General features: G+C 42.9%; 1 protein-coding gene across 1 annotated transcript in view; it reads left to right on the top strand.

Moving 5' to 3' along the window:
* Positions 1-3,675: 3,675 nt before the first annotated feature.
* LOC134984343 (gastrula zinc finger protein XlCGF17.1-like) overlaps positions 3,676-19,793 on the top strand; it is a 120,345-nt gene continuing 104,227 nt past the window's right edge. The window contains exons 1-2 of the mRNA XM_063949945.1: positions 3,676-3,768; positions 3,866-4,220. Coding sequence (XP_063806015.1) covers positions 3,935-4,220 — 286 coding nt within the window. The 5' untranslated portion in view covers positions 3,676-3,768; positions 3,866-3,934. The remainder of the gene's footprint in view (positions 3,769-3,865; positions 4,221-19,793) is intronic.

The raw sequence follows: 19,793 nt of genomic DNA on the forward strand, positions 1-19,793 counted from the left end.
TGACCTTATATCTATAGTAATAATACATCGACATGACTGGGGAGGTCAGAGGATCTGGTTGCGCCACAGTGACCTTATATCGATAGTAATAATACAGGTACTTGACTGGAGAGGTGAGTGGATCTGGGAATGTCACAGTGATATCACTTATATCTATAGTAATAATACAGGGACATGACTGGGGAGGTGTGGGGATCTGGGAGCATCACTGTGACATCACTTATATTTATAGTGATAATACAGGGACATGCCTGGGGAGGTGAGGGGATCTGGGAGAGTCACAGTGACCTTATATCTATAGTAATAATACAGGGACATGACTGGGAAATTGAGGGGATCTGAAAGTGTCACAGTGACATCACATCTATCTATAGTAATAATACAGGGACATTACTGGGGAGGTGAGTGGATCTGGGAACATCACAGTGACTTCACTTATATCTATAGTAGTAATACAGGGACGTGACTGGATAGGTGAGGGGATCTGGGAGCCTCACTGTGACATCACCTATATCTATAGTAATAATACAGGTATATTACTGGGGAGGTGATGGAATCTGGGAGCGTCACAGTTACCTCACTTATATCTATAGTAATAATACAGGGACGTGACTGGGAAGGTGAGGGGATCTGGGAGCGTCACAGTGACATCAGTTAAATCTATAGTAATAATACAGGGACATGACTGGGGAGGTGAGGGGATCTGGAATCGCCACTGTGACGTCCCTTATATCTATAATGATACAGGGACATGACTGGGGAGGTAAGGGGATCTGGGACCGGCACAGTGACATCCGTTAAATCTATAGAAATAATACAGGAACATGACTGGGGAGGTGAGGGGATCTGGAAGAGTCACTGTGATGTCACTTATATCTATAGTAATGATACAGGGACATGACTGGGGACATAAGGGTATCTGGTAGAGTCACTGTGATGTCACTTATATCTATAGTAATGATACAGGGACATGACTGGGGAAGTGAGGGGATCTGGGAGCGTCACTTTGACATAAAATATCTATAGTAATAATACAGGGACATGACTGGGGAGGTGAGGGGATCTGAGAGTGTCACAATAGCATCACTTATAGCTATAGTAATAATACAGGGACATGACTGAGGAGGTGAGGGATCTGGGAGTGTTAAAATGACCACATATCTATAGTAATAATACAGGGACATGAATGGGGAGGTGAAAGGATCTGAGAGCCTCACTGTGACGTCACTTATATTTATAATAATAATACAGGGACATGACTGGGGAGGTGAGGGGATCTGGGAGTGTCACAGTGACATCACTTATATCTATAGTAATAATACAGGGACATGACTGGGAAGGTGAGGGAATATGGTAGCGTCACAGTGACATCACATATATCTATAGGACTAATACAGGAACATGACTGGGGAAGTGAGGGGATCTGGGAGCATCACAGTAACATCACTAATATCTGTAGTTATAATACAGGGACAAGACTGGGGAGGTGATGGAATCTAGGAGTGTCACAGTGACCTCTCTTATATCTATAGAAATGATACAGAGACATGACTGGGGAGGTAAGGGGATCTGGCAGCGGCACAGTGATGTCACTTAAATCTATAGAAATAAAACAGGGACATGACTGGGGAGGTGAGGGGATTTTGGGAGCGTCACAGTGATGTCATTTATATCTATAGTAATAATACAGGGACATGACTGGGGAGGTGAGGGGATCTGGGAGTGTCACAGTGACATCACTTATATCCATAGTAATAATACAGAGACATGACTGGGAAGGTATAGGGATCTGGGAGCGGAATAGTGACATCACTTATATCTATAGTAATAATACAAGGATATGACTGGGGAGGTGAGGGAATCTGGGTGCGGCACAGTGACGTTTCTCATATCTATACTAATAATACAGGGGCATGACTGGGTAGTAGAGGGGATCTGGGAGCTGCGCAATGATGTCACATATCTATAGTAATAATACAAGGACATGACTGGGGAGGTAAGGGGATCTGGGAGTGTCACAGTGACATCACTTATATCCATAGTAATAATACAGGTACATGACTGGGGAGGTGAGGGAATCTGGGAGCGACATTGTGAAGTCACATATCTATAGTTATAATAATATGACATGACTGGGGAGGTAAGGGGATCTGGGAGCGTCACAGTGACCTCACTTAGATCTATAGTAATAATTCAGAGACATGACTGGGGAGGTGAGGTTATCTGGGAGCGTCACCGTGATATCACTTATATCTATTGTTTTAATACCGGGACATAACTGGGGAGGTGAGGGGATCTGGGAGTGTCACAGTGACATCACTTATATCCATAGTAATAATACATGGACATGACTGGGGAGGTGAGGGAATCGGAGGGTCACAGTGACATCACTCATAGCAATAATAATAATACAGGGACATGACTGGGGACATGAGGGTATCTGGGAGCATCACAGTGACATCACATATTTATAGTAATAATACAGGGACATGACTGGGGAGGTGAGGGGATCTGGGAGCATCACAGTGACATCACATATCTATTGTAATAATACAGGGACATGACTGGGGAGGTAAGTGGGTCTGGGAGTGTATATATTGATATTTGATGTCTCCTCCATTACACAGGATTACACAGTAGTGAAGAAGTCATCCAATGAGTGTGAGAAACTCAGCAGCCATCCCCGTGTGTCAGGAGGACTGAGTAGAACCCAGAGCCCCATCCCAGTGCCTCCACCTCACTTACTGACACATGAGAGACACAATGACCAGAAGATCCTGGAACTCACCAACAAGATCATTCAGCTGCTGACTGGAGAGGTGACTGCTGGGAATGGGACATTATACAGTTACACCAGGGGCTGTGTCTGGGTGATGACTGGAGAGGTGACTGCTGGGAATGGGACATTATATACAGTAACACCAGGGGACGTGTCTCGGTGGTGACTGGAGAGGTGACTGCTGGGAATGGGGCATTATACAGTAACACCGGGGGATGTGTCTGGGTGATGACTGGAGAGGTGACTGCTGGGAATGGGGCATTATACAGTAACACCAGGGGACGTGTCTCGGTGGTGACTGGAGAGGTGACTGCTTGGAATAGGGCATTAAACAGTAACACCAGGGGATGTGTCTGGTGATAACTGGAGAGGTGACTGCTGGGAAAGGGAAATTATATAGTAACACCAGGGGACGTGTCTGGGTGATGACTGGAGAGGTGACTGCTGGGAAAGGGAAATTATACAGTAACACCAGGGGACGTGTCTGGGTGATGACTGGAGAGGTGACTGCTGGGAATGGAGCATTATACAGTAACACCAGGGGACGTGTCTGGGTGATGACTGGAGAGGTGACTGCTGGGAATGGGACATTATACAGTAACACCAGGGGATGTGTTTGGGTGATGACTGTATCACTGTGTGTGTCAGGTGCCTATAAGGTGTCAGGATGTCACTGTCTATGTCTCCATGCAGGAGGGGGAGTATATAGAGGAACACAGGGGTCTGTACAAGGACGTGATGATGGAGAATCACCGGCCCCTCACATCACTGGGTAAGAGGAGACTGTCATGTATTGTACAGGGGAGAGCAGGTATGGGGGCCCCCTATATACATACATCATCTGATAATCACATATATACACTGTACTCAGTCACTGTGTGTCTCCTACAGATGGACCCAGTAACAGAGATACCCCAGAGAGATGTCCCCGTCCTCTGTATTCCCAGGATTGTACAGAGGAGAATCACAGGATCCCACAGGAGGATCAGGTAGGTGGGATTTAGGGTCTCCCCAATATACCAAAGTGACTGTCACTATATTTGTGTAGAAGAGCTGTGTGTCATTATATTTGTCTTGTTTACATAGGGTGAAGCCCAATTAAATAATATTAAAATCAAAGATACAGAGGGAGAAGAAGAAACGTATGTGACTGATATGAAGGCAGAAGATATAGAGGGAGAAGAAGAGACGTATGTGACTGCTATAAAGGCAGAAGATATAGAGGGAGAACAAGACACGTATGTGACTGATATAAAGGCAGAAGATATAGAGGGAGAAGAAGAGACGTATGTGACTGATATAAAGGCAGAAGATATAGAGGGAGAAGAAGAGACGTATGTGACTGATATGAAGGCAGAAGATATAGAGGGAGAAGAAGAGACGTATGTGAGGGGGGATCAGCAGTGTAAGGAAGAGGAGATCCCTACAGATATCAGCACAGGTGAGTTGTAAACATTTATTACAGAAAAGAGTCACATATTCTCCTTCCTCAGTCACTACAGCAATCTCTTATCCTACACCCTCCTCTGTCAGTACAGACTAATGAGGAATATGTATTTTCACAGTGTGGAGTCAGGAGCCATCACCTCTATTATACTCTCTGCTCTCCACCTCACATCATGTCACTGTGTGTTACCAGCCCAGAGATCCGACCAGTCTTCTCCCCACACTCTCCAGTGTATCTCATACATCAGGATCCATCAGCCCCTATTATACTCCTGCTCTCCACCTTACATCATGTCACTGTGTGTTACCAGCCCAGAGATCTGACCAGTCTCCTCCCCACACTCTCTGGTGTATCTCATACATCAGGAGCCATCAGCCTCTATTATACTCCTGCTCTCCCCCCTCACATCATGTCGCTGTGTGTTACCAGCCCAGAGATCTGACCAGTCTCCTCCCCACACTCTCTGGTGTATCTCATACATCAGGAGCCATCAGCTCCTATTATACTCCTGCTCTCCCCCTCACATCATGTCACTGTGTGTTACCAGCCCAGAGATCTGACCAGTCTCCTCCCCACACTCTCTGGTGTATCTCATACATCAGGAGCCATCAGCCCCTATTATACTCCTGCTCCCTCCCCCTCACATCATGTCACTGTGTGTACCAGCCCAGAGATCTGACCAGTCTCACTCTCTGGTGTATCTCATACATCAGAGCCATCAGATCTATTATTCAGGAGTCCTCAGCATCTATATCATCATGGACTGTGTTACCAGCCCAGAGATCTGACAGTCTCCTCCCCACACTCTCTGGTGTTCTCATACATCAGGAGCCATCTATACTCCTGCTCTACCACTCACATCATGTCACTGTGTGTTACCAGCATAGAGATCTGACTCTATAGGGTCTCCCTATACCTGTGATGCGCTGTTTGTGGGTTGGCTCCAATCTCTGTGTCTCTCTCAGTGTCTCTAGTAGTCCCGCATGATCTCAGTGTTACCTAAATGTATGCACAGGTGATGTTATATTACTACACAGCCCATGTCAGCTCTAGTAATCCCACATGATCTCTCAGTGTTACCTAAATGTATGCACAGGCGATGTTATATTACTGCACAGCCCATGTCACCTCTGGTAATCCCACATGATCTCAGTGTTACCTAAATGTATGCACAGGCGATGTTATATTACTGCACAGCCCATGTCACCTCTAGTAATCCCACATGATCTCATTGTTACCTAAATGTATGCACAGGCGATGTTATATTACTGCACAGCCCATGTCACCTCTAGTAATCCCACATGATCTCAGTGTTACCTAAATGTATGCACAGGTGATGTTATATTACTGCACAGCCCATGTCACCTCTAGTAATCCCACATGATCTCAGTGTTACCTAAATGTATGCACAGGCGATGTTATATTACTGCACAGCCCATGTCACCTCTAGTAATCCCACATAATCTCTCAGTGTTATCTAAATGTATGCACAGGCGATGTTATATTACTGCACAGCCCATATCACCTCTAGTAATCCCACATGATCTCTGTGTTATCTAAATGTATGCACAGGCGATGTTATATTACTGCACAGCCCATGTCACTTCTAGTAATCCTACATGATCTCTCAGTGTTACCTAAATGTATGCACATTCGATGTTATATTACTGCACAGCCCATGTCACCTCTAGTAATCCCACATGATCTCTGTGTTACCTAAATGTATGCACAGGCGATGTTATATTACTGCACAGCCCATGTCACCTCTAGTAATCCCACATGATCTCAGTGTTACCTAAATGCATGCACAGGCGATGTTATATTACTGCACAGCCCATGTCACCTCTAGTAATCCCACATGATCTCTCAGTGTTACCTAAATGTATGCACAGGCGATGTTATATTACTGCACAGCCCATGTCATCTCTAGTAATCCCACATGTTCTCTCAGTGTTACCTAAATGTATGCACAGGCGATGTTATATTACTGCACAGCCCATGTCATCTCTAGTAATCCCACATGATCTCTCAGTGTTACCTAAATGTATGCACAGGAGATGTTATATTACTGCACAGCCCATGTCATCTCTAGTAATACCACATGATCTCAATGTTACCTAAATGTATGCACAGGCGATGTTATATTACTGCACAGCCCATGTCACCTCTAGTAATCCCACATGACCTCAGTGTTATCTAAATGTATGCACAGGCGATGTTATATTACTGCACAGCCCATGTCATCTCTAGTAATCCCACATGATCTCAGTGTTACCTAAATGTATGCACAGGCGATGTTATATTACTGCACAACCCTGGCCACCTCCAGTAATCCCACATGATCTCAATGTTACCTAAATGTATGCACAGGTGATGTTATATTACTACACAGCCCATGTCACCTCTAGTAATCCCACATGATCTCTCAGTGTTACCTAAATGTATGCACAGGCGATGTTATATTACTGCACAGCCCATGTCACCTCTAGTAATACCACATGATCTCAGTGTTACCTAGATGTATGCACAGGCGATGTTATATTACTGCACAGCCCATGTCACCTCTAGTAATCCCACATAATCTCTCAGTGTTATCTAAATGTATGCACAGGCGATGTTATATTACTGCACAGCCCATGTCACCTCTAGTAATCCCACATGATCTCAGTGTTACCTAGATGTATGCACAGGCGATGTTATATTACTGCACAGCCCATGTCACCTCTAGTAATCCCACATAATCTCTCAGTGTTATCTAAATGTATGCACAGGAGATGTTATATTACTGCACAGCCCATGTCACCTCTAGTAGTCCACATGATCTTTCAGTGTTACCTAAATGTATGCACAGGCGATGTTGTATTACTGCACAGTCCATGTAACCTCTAGTAATCCCACATGATCTCTCAGTGTTACCTAAATGTATGCACAGGCGATGTTATATTACTGCACAGCCCATGTCACCTCTAGAAATCCCACATGATCTCTCAGTGTTATCTAAATGTATGCACAGGCGATGTTATATTACTGCACAGCCCATATCACCTCTAGTAATCCCACATGAGCTCTGTGTTATCTAAATGTATGCACAGGCGATGTTATATTACTGCACAGCCCATATCACCTCTAGTAATCCCACATGATCTCTGTGTTATCTAAATGTATGCACAGGCAATGTTATATTACTGCACAGCCCATGTCACCTCTAGTAATCCCACATGATCTCTCAGTGTTACCTAAATGTATGCACAGGCGATGTTATATTACTGCACAGTCCATGTCACCACTAGTAATCTCACATGGTCTCTCAGTGTTACCTAAATGTATGCACAGGCAATGTTATATTACTGCACAGCCCATGTCACCTCTAGAAATCCCACATGATCTCTCAGTTTTACCTAAATGTATGCACAGGCGATGTTATATTACTGCACAGCCCATGTCAACTCTAGTAATCCCACATGATCTCTCAGTGTTACCTAAATGTATGCACAGGCGATGTTATATTACTACACAGCCCATGTCATCTCTAGTAATCCCACATGATCTCTCAGTGTTACCTAAGTGTATGCACAGGCGATGTTATATTACTGCACAGCCCATGTCATCTCTAGTAATCCGACATGATCTCAGTGTTACCTAAATGTATGCACAGGCGATGTTATATTACTGCACAGCCCATGTCACCTCTAGTAATCCCACATGATCTCTCAGTGTTATCTAAATGTATGCACAGGCGATGTTATATTACTGCACAGCCCATGTCACCTCTAGTAATCCCACATGATCTCAGCGTTACCTAGATGTATGCACAGGTGATGTTATATTACTGCACAGCCCATGTCACCTCCAGTAATCCCACATGGTCTCTCAGTGTTACCTAAATGTATGCACAGGCGATGTTATATTACTGCACAGCCCATTTCACCTCTAGTAATCCCACATGATCTCTGTGTTATCTAAATGTATGCACAGGCGATGTTATATTACTGCACAGCCCATGTCACCTCTAGTAGTCCCACATGATCTCTCAGTGTTACCTAAATGTATGCACAGGTGTTGTTATATTACTGCACAGCCCATGTCACCTCTAGTAATCCCACATGATCTCTCAGTGTTATCTAAATGTATGCACAGGCGATGTTATATTACTGCACAGCCCATGTCGCCTCTAGTAATCCCACATGATCTCTCAGTGTTATCTAAATGTATGCACAGGCGATGTTATATTACTGCACAGCCCATGTCACCTCTAGTAATCCTACATGATCTCTCAGTGTTACCTAAATGTATGCACAGGCGATGTTATATTACTGCACAGCCCATGTCACCTCTAGTAATCCCACATGGTCTCTCAGTGTTACCTAAATGTATGCACAGGCGATGTTATATTACTGCACAGCCCATGTCACCTCTAGTAATACCATATGATCTCTCAGTGTTATCTAAATGTATGCACAGGCGATGTTATATTACTGCACAGTCCATGTCACCTCTAGTAATCCCACATGATCTCAGTGTTACCTAAATGTATGCACATGGCAATGTTATATTACTGCACAGCCCATGTCACCTCTAGTAATCCCACATGATCTCAGTGTTACCTAAATGTATGCACAGGCGATGTTATATTACTGCACAGCCCATGTCACCTCTAGTAATCCCACATGATCTCAGTGTTACCTAAATGTATGCTCAGGCGATGTTATATTACTGCAGAGCCCATGTCACCTCTAGTAATCCCACATGAACTCAGTGTTACCTAAATGTATGCACAGGCGATGTTATATTACTGCACAGCCCATGTCACCTCTAATAATCCCACATGATCTGTCAGTGTTAACTAAATTTATGCACAGGCGATGTTATATTACTGCACAGCCCATGTCACCTCTAGTAATCCCACATGTTCTCTCAGTGTTACCTAAATGTATGCACAGGCGATGTTATATTACTACACAGCCCATGTCACCTCTAGTAATCCCACATGATCTCAGTGATACCTAAATGTATGCACAGGCGATGTTATATTACTGCACAGCCCGTGTCACCTCTAGTAATACCACATGATCTCTCAGTGTTACCTAAATGTATACACAGGCGATGTTATATTACTGCACAGCCCATGTCACCTCTAGTAATCCCACATGATCTCAGTGTTATCTAAATGTATGCACAGGTGATGTTATACTACACAGCCCATGTCACCTCTAGTAATCCCACATGATCTCTCAGTGTTACCTAAATGTATGCACAGGCGATGTTATATTACTGCACAGCCCATGTCACCTCTGGTAATCCCACATGATCTCAGTGTTACCTAAATGTATGCACATGCAATGTTATATTACTGCACAGCCCATGTCACCTCTGGTAATACCACATGATCTCAGTGTTACCTAAATGTATGCACAGGCTATGTTATATTACTGCATAGCCCATGTCACCTCTAGTAATCCCACATGATCTCAGTGTTACCTAAATGTATGCAAAGGCGATGTTATATTACTAGACAGCCCATGTCACCTCTAGTAATCCCACATGATATCTCAATGTTACCCAAATGTATGCACAGGTGATGTTATATTACTGCACAGCCCATGTCACCTCTAGTAATCCCACATGATCTCTCGGTGTTACCTAAATGTATGCACAGGTGATGTTATATTACTACACAGCCCATGTCACCTCTAGTAATCCCACATGTTCTCTCAGTGTTACCTAAATGTATACACAGGCGATGTTATATTACTACACAGCCCATGTCATCTCTAGTAATCCCACATGATCTCTCAGTGTTACCTAAATGTATGCACAGGCGATGTTATATTACTGCACAGCCCATGTCACCTCTAGTAATCCCACATGTTCTCTCAGTGTTACCTAAATGTATACACAGGCGATGTTATATTACTACACAGCCCATGTCACCTCTAGTAATCCCACATGATCTCAGTGATACCTAAATGTATGCACAGGCGATGTTATATTACTGCACAGCCCATGTCACCTCTAGTAATACCACATGATCTCTCAGTGTTACCTAAATGTATACACAGGCGATGTTATATTACTGCACAGCCCATGTCACCTCTAGTAATCCCACATGATCTCCGTGTTACCTAAATGTATGCACAGGTGATGTTATATTACTGCACAGCCCATTTCACCTCTAGTAATCCCACATGATCTCTGTGTTATCTAAATGTATGCACAGGCGATGTTATATTACTGCACAGCCCATGTCACCTCTAGTAGTCCCACATGATCTCTCAGTGTTACCTAAATGTATGCACAGGTGATGTTATATTACTGCACAGCCCATGTCACCTCTAGTAATCCCACATGATCTCAGTGTTACCTAAATGTATGCACAGGCGATGTTATATTACTGCACAGCCCATTTCACCTCTAGTAATCCCACATGATCTCTGTGTTATCTAAATGTATGCACAGGCGATGTTATATTACTGCACAGCCCATGTCACCTCTAGTAGTCCCACATGATCTCTGTGTTATCTAAATGTATGCACAGGCGATGTTATATTACTGCACAGCCCATGTCACCTCTAGTAATCACACATGATCTCTGTGTTATCTAAATGTATGCACAGGCGATGTTGTATTACTGCACAGTCCATGTCACCTCTAGTAATCCCACATGATCTCTCAGTGTTACCTAAATGTATGCACAGGCGATGTTATATTACTGCACAGCCCATGTCACCTCTAGTAATTCCACATGATCTCAGTGTTACCTAAATGTATGCACAGGCGATGTTATATTACTGCACAGCCCATGTCACCTCTAGTAATACCACATGATCTCTCAGTGTTATCTAAATGTATGCACAGGCGATGTTATATTACTAGACAGCCCATGTCACCTCTAGTGATCCCACATGATCTCTGTGTTATCTAAATGTATACACAGGCGATGTTATATTACTGCACAGCCCATATCACCTCTAGTAATCCCACATGATCTCTGTGTTACCTAAATGTATGCACAGGCGATGTTATATTACTGCACAGCCCATGTCACCTCTAGTAATCCCACATGATCTCTCAGTGTTACCTAAATGTATGCACAGGCGATGTTATATTACTGCACAGTCCATGTCACCACTAGTAATCTCACATGGTCTCTCAGTGTTACCTAAGTGTATGCACAGGCGATGTTATATTACTGCACAGCCCATGTCATCTCTAGTAATCCGACATGATCTCAGTGTTACCTAAATGTATGCACAGGCGATGTTATATTACTGCACAGCCCATGTCACCTCTAGTAATCCCACATGATCTCTCAGTGTTACCTAAATGTATGCACAGGTGATGTTATATTACTGCACAGCCCATGTCACCTCTAGTAATCCCACATGATCTCTCAGTGTTATCTAAATGTATGCACAGGCGATGTTATATTACTGCACAGCCCATGTCACCTCTAGTAATCCCACATGATCTCAGTGTTACCTAGATGTATGCACAGGTGGTGTTATATTACTGCACAGCCCATGTCACCTCCAGTAATCCCACATGGTCTCTCAGTGTTACCTAAATGTATGCACAGGCGATGTTATATTACTGCACAGCCCATTTCACCTCTAGTAATCCCACATGATCTCTGTATTATCTAAATGTATGCACAGGCGATGTTATATTACTGCACAACCCATGTCACCTCTAGTAGTCCCACATGATCTCTCAGTGTTACCTAAATGTATGCATAGGTGATGTTATATTACTGCACAGCCCATGTCACCTCTAGTAATCCCACATGATCTCTCAGTGTTATCTAAATGTATGCACAGGCGATGTTATATTACTGCACAGCCCATGTCGCCTCTAGTAATCCCACATGATCTCTCAGTGTTATCTAAATGTATGCACAGGCGATGTTATATTACTGCACAGCCCATGTCACCTCTAGTAATCCTACATGATCTCTCAGTGTTACCTAAATGTATGCACAGGCGATGTTATATTACTGCACAGTCCATGTCACCTCTAGTAATCCCACATGGTCTCTCAGTGTTACCTAAATGTATGCACAGGCGATGTTATATTACTGCACAGCCCATGTCACCTCTAGTAATACCACATGATCTCTCAGTGTTATCTAAATGTATGCACAGGCGATGTTATATTACTGCACAGCCCATATCACCTCTAGTTATCCCACATGATCTCAGTGTAACCTAAATGTATGCACATGTGATGTTATATTACTGCACAGCCCATTTCACCTCTAGTAATCCCACATGATCTCTGTGTTATCTAAATGTATGCACAGGCGATGTTATATTACTGCACTGCCCATGTCACCTCTAGTAATCCCACATGATCTCTGTGTTATCTAAATGTATGCACATGCGATGTTATATTACTGCACAGCCCATATCACCTCTAGTAATCCCACATAATCTCTCAGTGTTACCTAAATGTATGCACAGGCGATGTTATATTACTGCACAGCCCATGTCACCTCTGGTAATACCACATGATCTCAGTGTTACCTAAATGTATGCACAGGCGATGTTATATTACTGCACAGTCCATGTCACCTCTAGTAATCCCACATGTTCTCTCAGTGTTACCTAAATGTATGCACATGGCAATGTTATATTACTGCACAGCCCATGTCACCTCTAGTAATCCCACATGATCTCAGTGTTACCTAAATGTATGCTCAGGCGATGTTATATTACTGCAGAGCCCATGTCACCTCTAGTAATCCCACATGAACTCAGTGTTAACTAAATGTATGCACAGGCGATGTTATATTACTGCACAGCCCATGTCACCTCTAATAATCCCACATGATCTGTCAGTGTTAACTAAATTTATGCACAGGCGATGTTATATTACTGCACAGCCCATGTCACCTCTAGTAATCCCATATGTTCTCTCAGTGTTACCTAAATGTATGCACAGGTGATGTTATATTACTGCACAGCCCATGTCACCTCTAGTAATCCCACATGATCTCAGTGTTATCTAAATGTATGCACAGGTGATGTTATACTACACAGCCCATGTCACCTCTAGTAATCCCACATGATCTCTCAGTGTTACCTAAATGTATGCACAGGCGATGTTATATTACTGCACAGCCCATGTCACCTCTGGTAATCCCACATGATCTCAGTGTTACCTAAATGTATGCACATGCGATGTTATATTACTGCACAGCCCATGTCACCTCTGGTAATACCACATGATCTCAGTGTTACCTAAATGTATGCACAGGCTATGTTATATTACTGCATAGCCCATGTCATCTCTAGTAATCCCACATGATCTCAGTGTTACCTAAATGTATGCACAGGCGATGTTATATTACTGCACAGCCCATGTCACCTCTAATAATCCCACATGATCTGTCAGTGTTAACTAAATTTATGCACAGGCGATGTTATATTACTGCACAGCCCATGTCACCTCTAGTAATCCCACATGTTCTCTCAGTGTTACCTAAATGTATGCACAGGCGATGTTATATTACTACACAGCCCATGTCACCTCTAGTAATCCCACATGATCTCAGTGATACCTAAATGTATGCACAGGCGATGTTATATTACTGCACAGCCCGTGTCACCTCTAGTAATACCACATGATCTCTCAGTGTTACCTAAATGTATACACAGGCGATGTTATATTACTGCACAGCCCATGTCACCTCTAGTAATCCCACATGATCTCAGTGTTATCTAAATGTATGCACAGGTGATGTTATACTACACAGCCCATGTCACCTCTAGTAATCCCACATGATCTCTCAGTGTTACCTAAATGTATGCACAGGCGATGTTATATTACTGCACAGCCCATGTCACCTCTGGTAATCCCACATGATCTCAGTGTTACCTAAATGTATGCACATGCAATGTTATATTACTGCACAGCCCATGTCACCTCTGGTAATACCACATGATCTCAGTGTTACCTAAATGTATGCACAGGCTATGTTATATTACTGCATAGCCCATGTCACCTCTAGTAATCCCACATGATCTCAGTGTTACCTAAATGTATGCAAAGGCGATGTTATATTACTAGACAGCCCATGTCACCTCTAGTAATCCCACATGATATCTCAATGTTACCCAAATGTATGCACAGGTGATGTTATATTACTGCACAGCCCATGTCACCTCTAGTAATCCCACATGATCTCTCGGTGTTACCTAAATGTATGCACAGGTGATGTTATATTACTACACAGCCCATGTCACCTCTAGTAATCCCACATGTTCTCTCAGTGTTACCTAAATGTATGCACATGCGATGTTATATTACTGCACAGCCCATGTCACCTCTAGTAATCCCACATGATCTCAGTGTTACCTAAATGTATGCTCAGGCGATGTTATATTACTGCAGAGCCCATGTCACCTCTAGTAATCCCACATGAACTCAGTGTTACCTAAATGTATGCACAGGCGATGTTATATTACTGCACAGGCCATGTCACCTCTAATAATCCCACATGATCTGTCAGTGTTAACTAAATTTATGCACAGGCGATGTTATATTACTGCACAGCCCATGTCACCTCTAGTAATCCCACATGTTCTCTCAGTGTTACCTAAATGTATGCACAGGCGATGTTATATTACTACACAGCCCATGTCACCTCTAGTAATCCCACATGATCTCAGTGATACCTAAATGTATGCACAGGCGATGTTATATTACTGCACAGCCCGTGTCACCTCTAGTAATACCACATGATCTCTCAGTGTTACCTAAATGTATACACAGGCGATGTTATATTACTGCACAGCCCATGTCACCTCTAGTAATCCCACATGATCTCAGTGTTATCTAAATGTATGCACAGGTGATGTTATACTACACAGCCCATGTCACCTCTAGTAATCCCACATGATCTCTCAGTGTTACCTAAATGTATGCACAGGCGATGTTATATTACTGCACAGCCCATGTCACCTCTGGTAATCCCACATGATCTCAGTGTTACCTAAATGTATGCACATGCAATGTTATATTACTGCACAGCCCATGTCACCTCTGGTAATACCACATGATCTCAGTGTTACCTAAATGTATGCACAGGCTATGTTATATTACTGCATAGCCCATGTCACCTCTAGTAATCCCACATGATCTCAGTGTTACCTAAATGTATGCAAAGGCGATGTTATATTACTAGACAGCCCATGTCACCTCTAGTAATCCCACATGATATCTCAATGTTACCCAAATGTATGCACAGGTGATGTTATATTACTGCACAGCCCATGTCACCTCTAGTAATCCCACATGATCTCTCGGTGTTACCTAAATGTATGCACAGGTGATGTTATATTACTACACAGCCCATGTCACCTCTAGTAATCCCACATGTTCTCTCAGTGTTACCTAAATGTATACACAGGCGATGTTATATTACTACACAGCCCATGTCATCTCTAGTAATCCCACATGATCTCTCAGTGTTACCTAAATGTATGCACAGGCGATGTTATATTACTGCACAGCCCATGTCACCTCTAGTAATCCCACATGTTCTCTCAGTGTTACCTAAATGTATACACAGGCGATGTTATATTACTACACAGCCCATGTCACCTCTAGTAATCCCACATGATCTCAGTGATACCTAAATGTATGCACAGGCGATGTTATATTACTGCACAGCCCATGTCACCTCTAGTAATACCACATGATCTCTCAGTGTTACCTAAATGTATACACAGGCGATGTTATATTACTGCACAGCCCATGTCACCTCTAGTAATCCCACATGATCTCCGTGTTACCTAAATGTATGCACAGGTGATGTTATATTACTGCACAGCCCATTTCACCTCTAGTAATCCCACATGATCTCTGTGTTATCTAAATGTATGCACAGACGATGTTATATTACTGCACAGCCCATGTCACCTCTAGTAGTCCCACATGATCTCTCAGTGTTACCTAAATGTATGCACAGGTGATGTTATATTACTGCACAGCCCATGTCACCTCTAGTAATCCCACATGATCTCAGTGTTACCTAAATGTATGCACAGGCGATGTTATATTACTGCACAGCCCATTTCACCTCTAGTAATCCCACATGATCTCTGTGTTATCTAAATGTATGCACAGGCGATGTTATATTACTGCACAGCCCATGTCACCTCTAGTAGTCCCACATGATCTCTGTGTTATCTAAATGTATGCACAGGCGATGTTATATTACTGCACAGCCCATGTCACCTCTAGTAATCACACATGATCTCTGTGTTATCTAAATGTATGCACAGGCGATGTTGTATTACTGCACAGTCCATGTCACCTCTAGTAATCCCACATGATCTCTCAGTGTTACCTAAATGTATGCACAGGCGATGTTATATTACTGCACAGCCCATGTCACCTCTAGTAATTCCACATGATCTCAGTGTTACCTAAATGTATGCACAGGCGATGTTATATTACTGCACAGCCCATGTCACCTCTAGTAATACCACATGATCTCTCAGTGTTATCTAAATGTATGCACAGGCGATGTTATATTACTAGACAGCCCATGTCACCTCTAGTGATCCCACATGATCTCTGTGTTATCTAAATGTATACACAGGCGATGTTATATTACTGCACAGCCCATATCACCTCTAGTAATCCCACATGATCTCTGTGTTACCTAAATGTATGCACAGGCGATGTTATATTACTGCACAGCCCATGTCACCTCTAGTAATCCCACATGATCTCTCAGTGTTACCTAAATGTATGCACAGGCGATGTTATATTACTGCACAGTCCATGTCACCACTAGTAATCTCACATGGTCTCTCAGTGTTACCTAAGTGTATGCACAGGCGATGTTATATTACTGCACAGCCCATGTCATCTCTAGTAATCCGACATGATCTCAGTGTTACCTAAATGTATGCACAGGCGATGTTATATTACTGCACAGCCCATGTCACCTCTAGTAATCCCACATGATCTCTCAGTGTTACCTAAATGTATGCACAGGTGATGTTATATTACTGCACAGCCCATGTCACCTCTAGTAATCCCACATGATCTCTCAGTGTTATCTAAATGTATGCACAGGCGATGTTATATTACTGCACAGCCCATGTCACCTCTAGTAATCCCACATGATCTCAGTGTTACCTAGATGTATGCACAGGTGGTGTTATATTACTGCACAGCCCATGTCACCTCCAGTAATCCCACATGGTCTCTCAGTGTTACCTAAATGTATGCACAGGCGATGTTATATTACTGCACAGCCCATTTCACCTCTAGTAATCCCACATGATCTCTGTATTATCTAAATGTATGCACAGGCGATGTTATATTACTGCACAACCCATGTCACCTCTAGTAGTCCCACATGATCTCTCAGTGTTACCTAAATGTATGCATAGGTGATGTTATATTACTGCACAGCCCATGTCACCTCTAGTAATCCCACATGATCTCTCAGTGTTATCTAAATGTATGCACAGGCGATGTTATATTACTGCACAGCCCATGTCGCCTCTAGTAATCCCACATGATCTCTCAGTGTTATCTAAATGTATGCACAGGCGATGTTATATTACTGCACAGCCCATGTCACCTCTAGTAATCCTACATGATCTCTCAGTGTTACCTAAATGTATGCACAGGCGATGTTATATTACTGCACAGTCCATGTCACCTCTAGTAATCCCACATGGTCTCTCAGTGTTACCTAAATGTATGCACAGGCGATGTTATATTACTGCACAGCCCATGTCACCTCTAGTAATACCACATGATCTCTCAGTGTTATCTAAATGTATGCACAGGCGATGTTATATTACTGCACAGCCCATATCACCTCTAGTTATCCCACATGATCTCAGTGTAACCTAAATGTATGCACATGTGATGTTATATTACTGCACAGCCCATTTCACCTCTAGTAATCCCACATGATCTCTGTGTTATCTAAATGTATGCACAGGCGATGTTATATTACTGCACTGCCCATGTCACCTCTAGTAATCCCACATGATCTCTGTGTTATCTAAATGTATGCACATGCGATGTTATATTACTGCACAGCCCATATCACCTCTAGTAATCCCACATAATCTCTCAGTGTTACCTAAATGTATGCACAGGCGATGTTATATTACTGCACAGCCCATGTCACCTCTGGTAATACCACATGATCTCAGTGTTACCTAAATGTATGCACAGGCGATGTTATATTACTGCACAGTCCATGTCACCTCTAGTAATCCCACATGTTCTCTCAGTGTTACCTAAATGTATGCACATGGCAATGTTATATTACTGCACAGCCCATGTCACCTCTAGTAATCCCACATGATCTCAGTGTTACCTAAATGTATGCACAGGCGATGTTATATTACTGCACAGCCCATGTCACCTCTAGTAATCCCACATGATCTCAGTGTTACCTAAATGTATGCTCAGGCGATGTTATATTACTGCAGAGCCCATGTCACCTCTAGTAATCCCACATGAACTCAGTGTTAACTAAATGTATGCACAGGCGATGTTATATTACTGCACAGCCCATGTCACCTCTAATAATCCCACATGATCTGTCAGTGTTAACTAAATTTATGCACAGGCGATGTTATATTACTGCACAGCCCATGTCACCTCTAGTAATCCCATATGTTCTCTCAGTGTTACCTAAATGTATGCACAGGTGATGTTATATTACTGCACAGCCCATGTCACCTCTAGTAATCCCACATGATCTCAGTGTTATCTAAATGTATGCACAGGTGATGTTATACTACACAGCCCATGTCACCTCTAGTAATCCCACATGATCTCTCAGTGTTACCTAAATGTATGCACAGGCGATGTTATATTACTGCACAGCCCATGTCACCTCTGGTAATCCCACATGATCTCAGTGTTACCTAAATGTATGCACATGCGATGTTATATTACTGCACAGCCCATGTCACCTCTGGTAATACCACATGATCTCAGTGTTACCTAAATGTATGCACAGGCTATGTTATATTACTGCATAGCCCATGTCATCTCTAGTAATCCCACATGATCTCAGTGTTACCTAAATGTATGCAGAGGCGATGTTATATTACTAGACAGCCCATGTCACCTCTAGTAATCCCACATGATATCTCAATGTTACCCAAATGTATGCACAGGTGATGTTATATTACTGCACAGCCCATGTCGCCTCTGGTAATCCCACATGATCTCAGTGTTACCTAAATGTATGCACATGCGATGTTATATTACTGCACAGCCCATGTCACCTCTGGTAATACCACATGATCTCAGTGTTACCTAAATGTATGCACAGGCGATGTTATATTACTGCATAGCCCATGTCACCTCTAGTAATCCCACATGATCTCAGTGTTACCTAAATGTATGCACAGGCGATGTTATATTACTGCACAGCCCATGTCACCTCTAGTAATCCCACATGATCTCAGTGTTACCTAAATGTATGCTCAGGCGATGTTATATTACTGCAGAGCCCATGTCACCTCTAGTAATCCCACATGATCTCAGTGATACCTAAATGTATGCACAGGCGAT

This window comes from Pseudophryne corroboree (assembly GCF_028390025.1).
Source record: "Pseudophryne corroboree isolate aPseCor3 chromosome 3 unlocalized genomic scaffold, aPseCor3.hap2 SUPER_3_unloc_5, whole genome shotgun sequence".
Lineage (NCBI taxonomy): Eukaryota > Metazoa > Chordata > Amphibia > Anura > Myobatrachidae > Pseudophryne > Pseudophryne corroboree.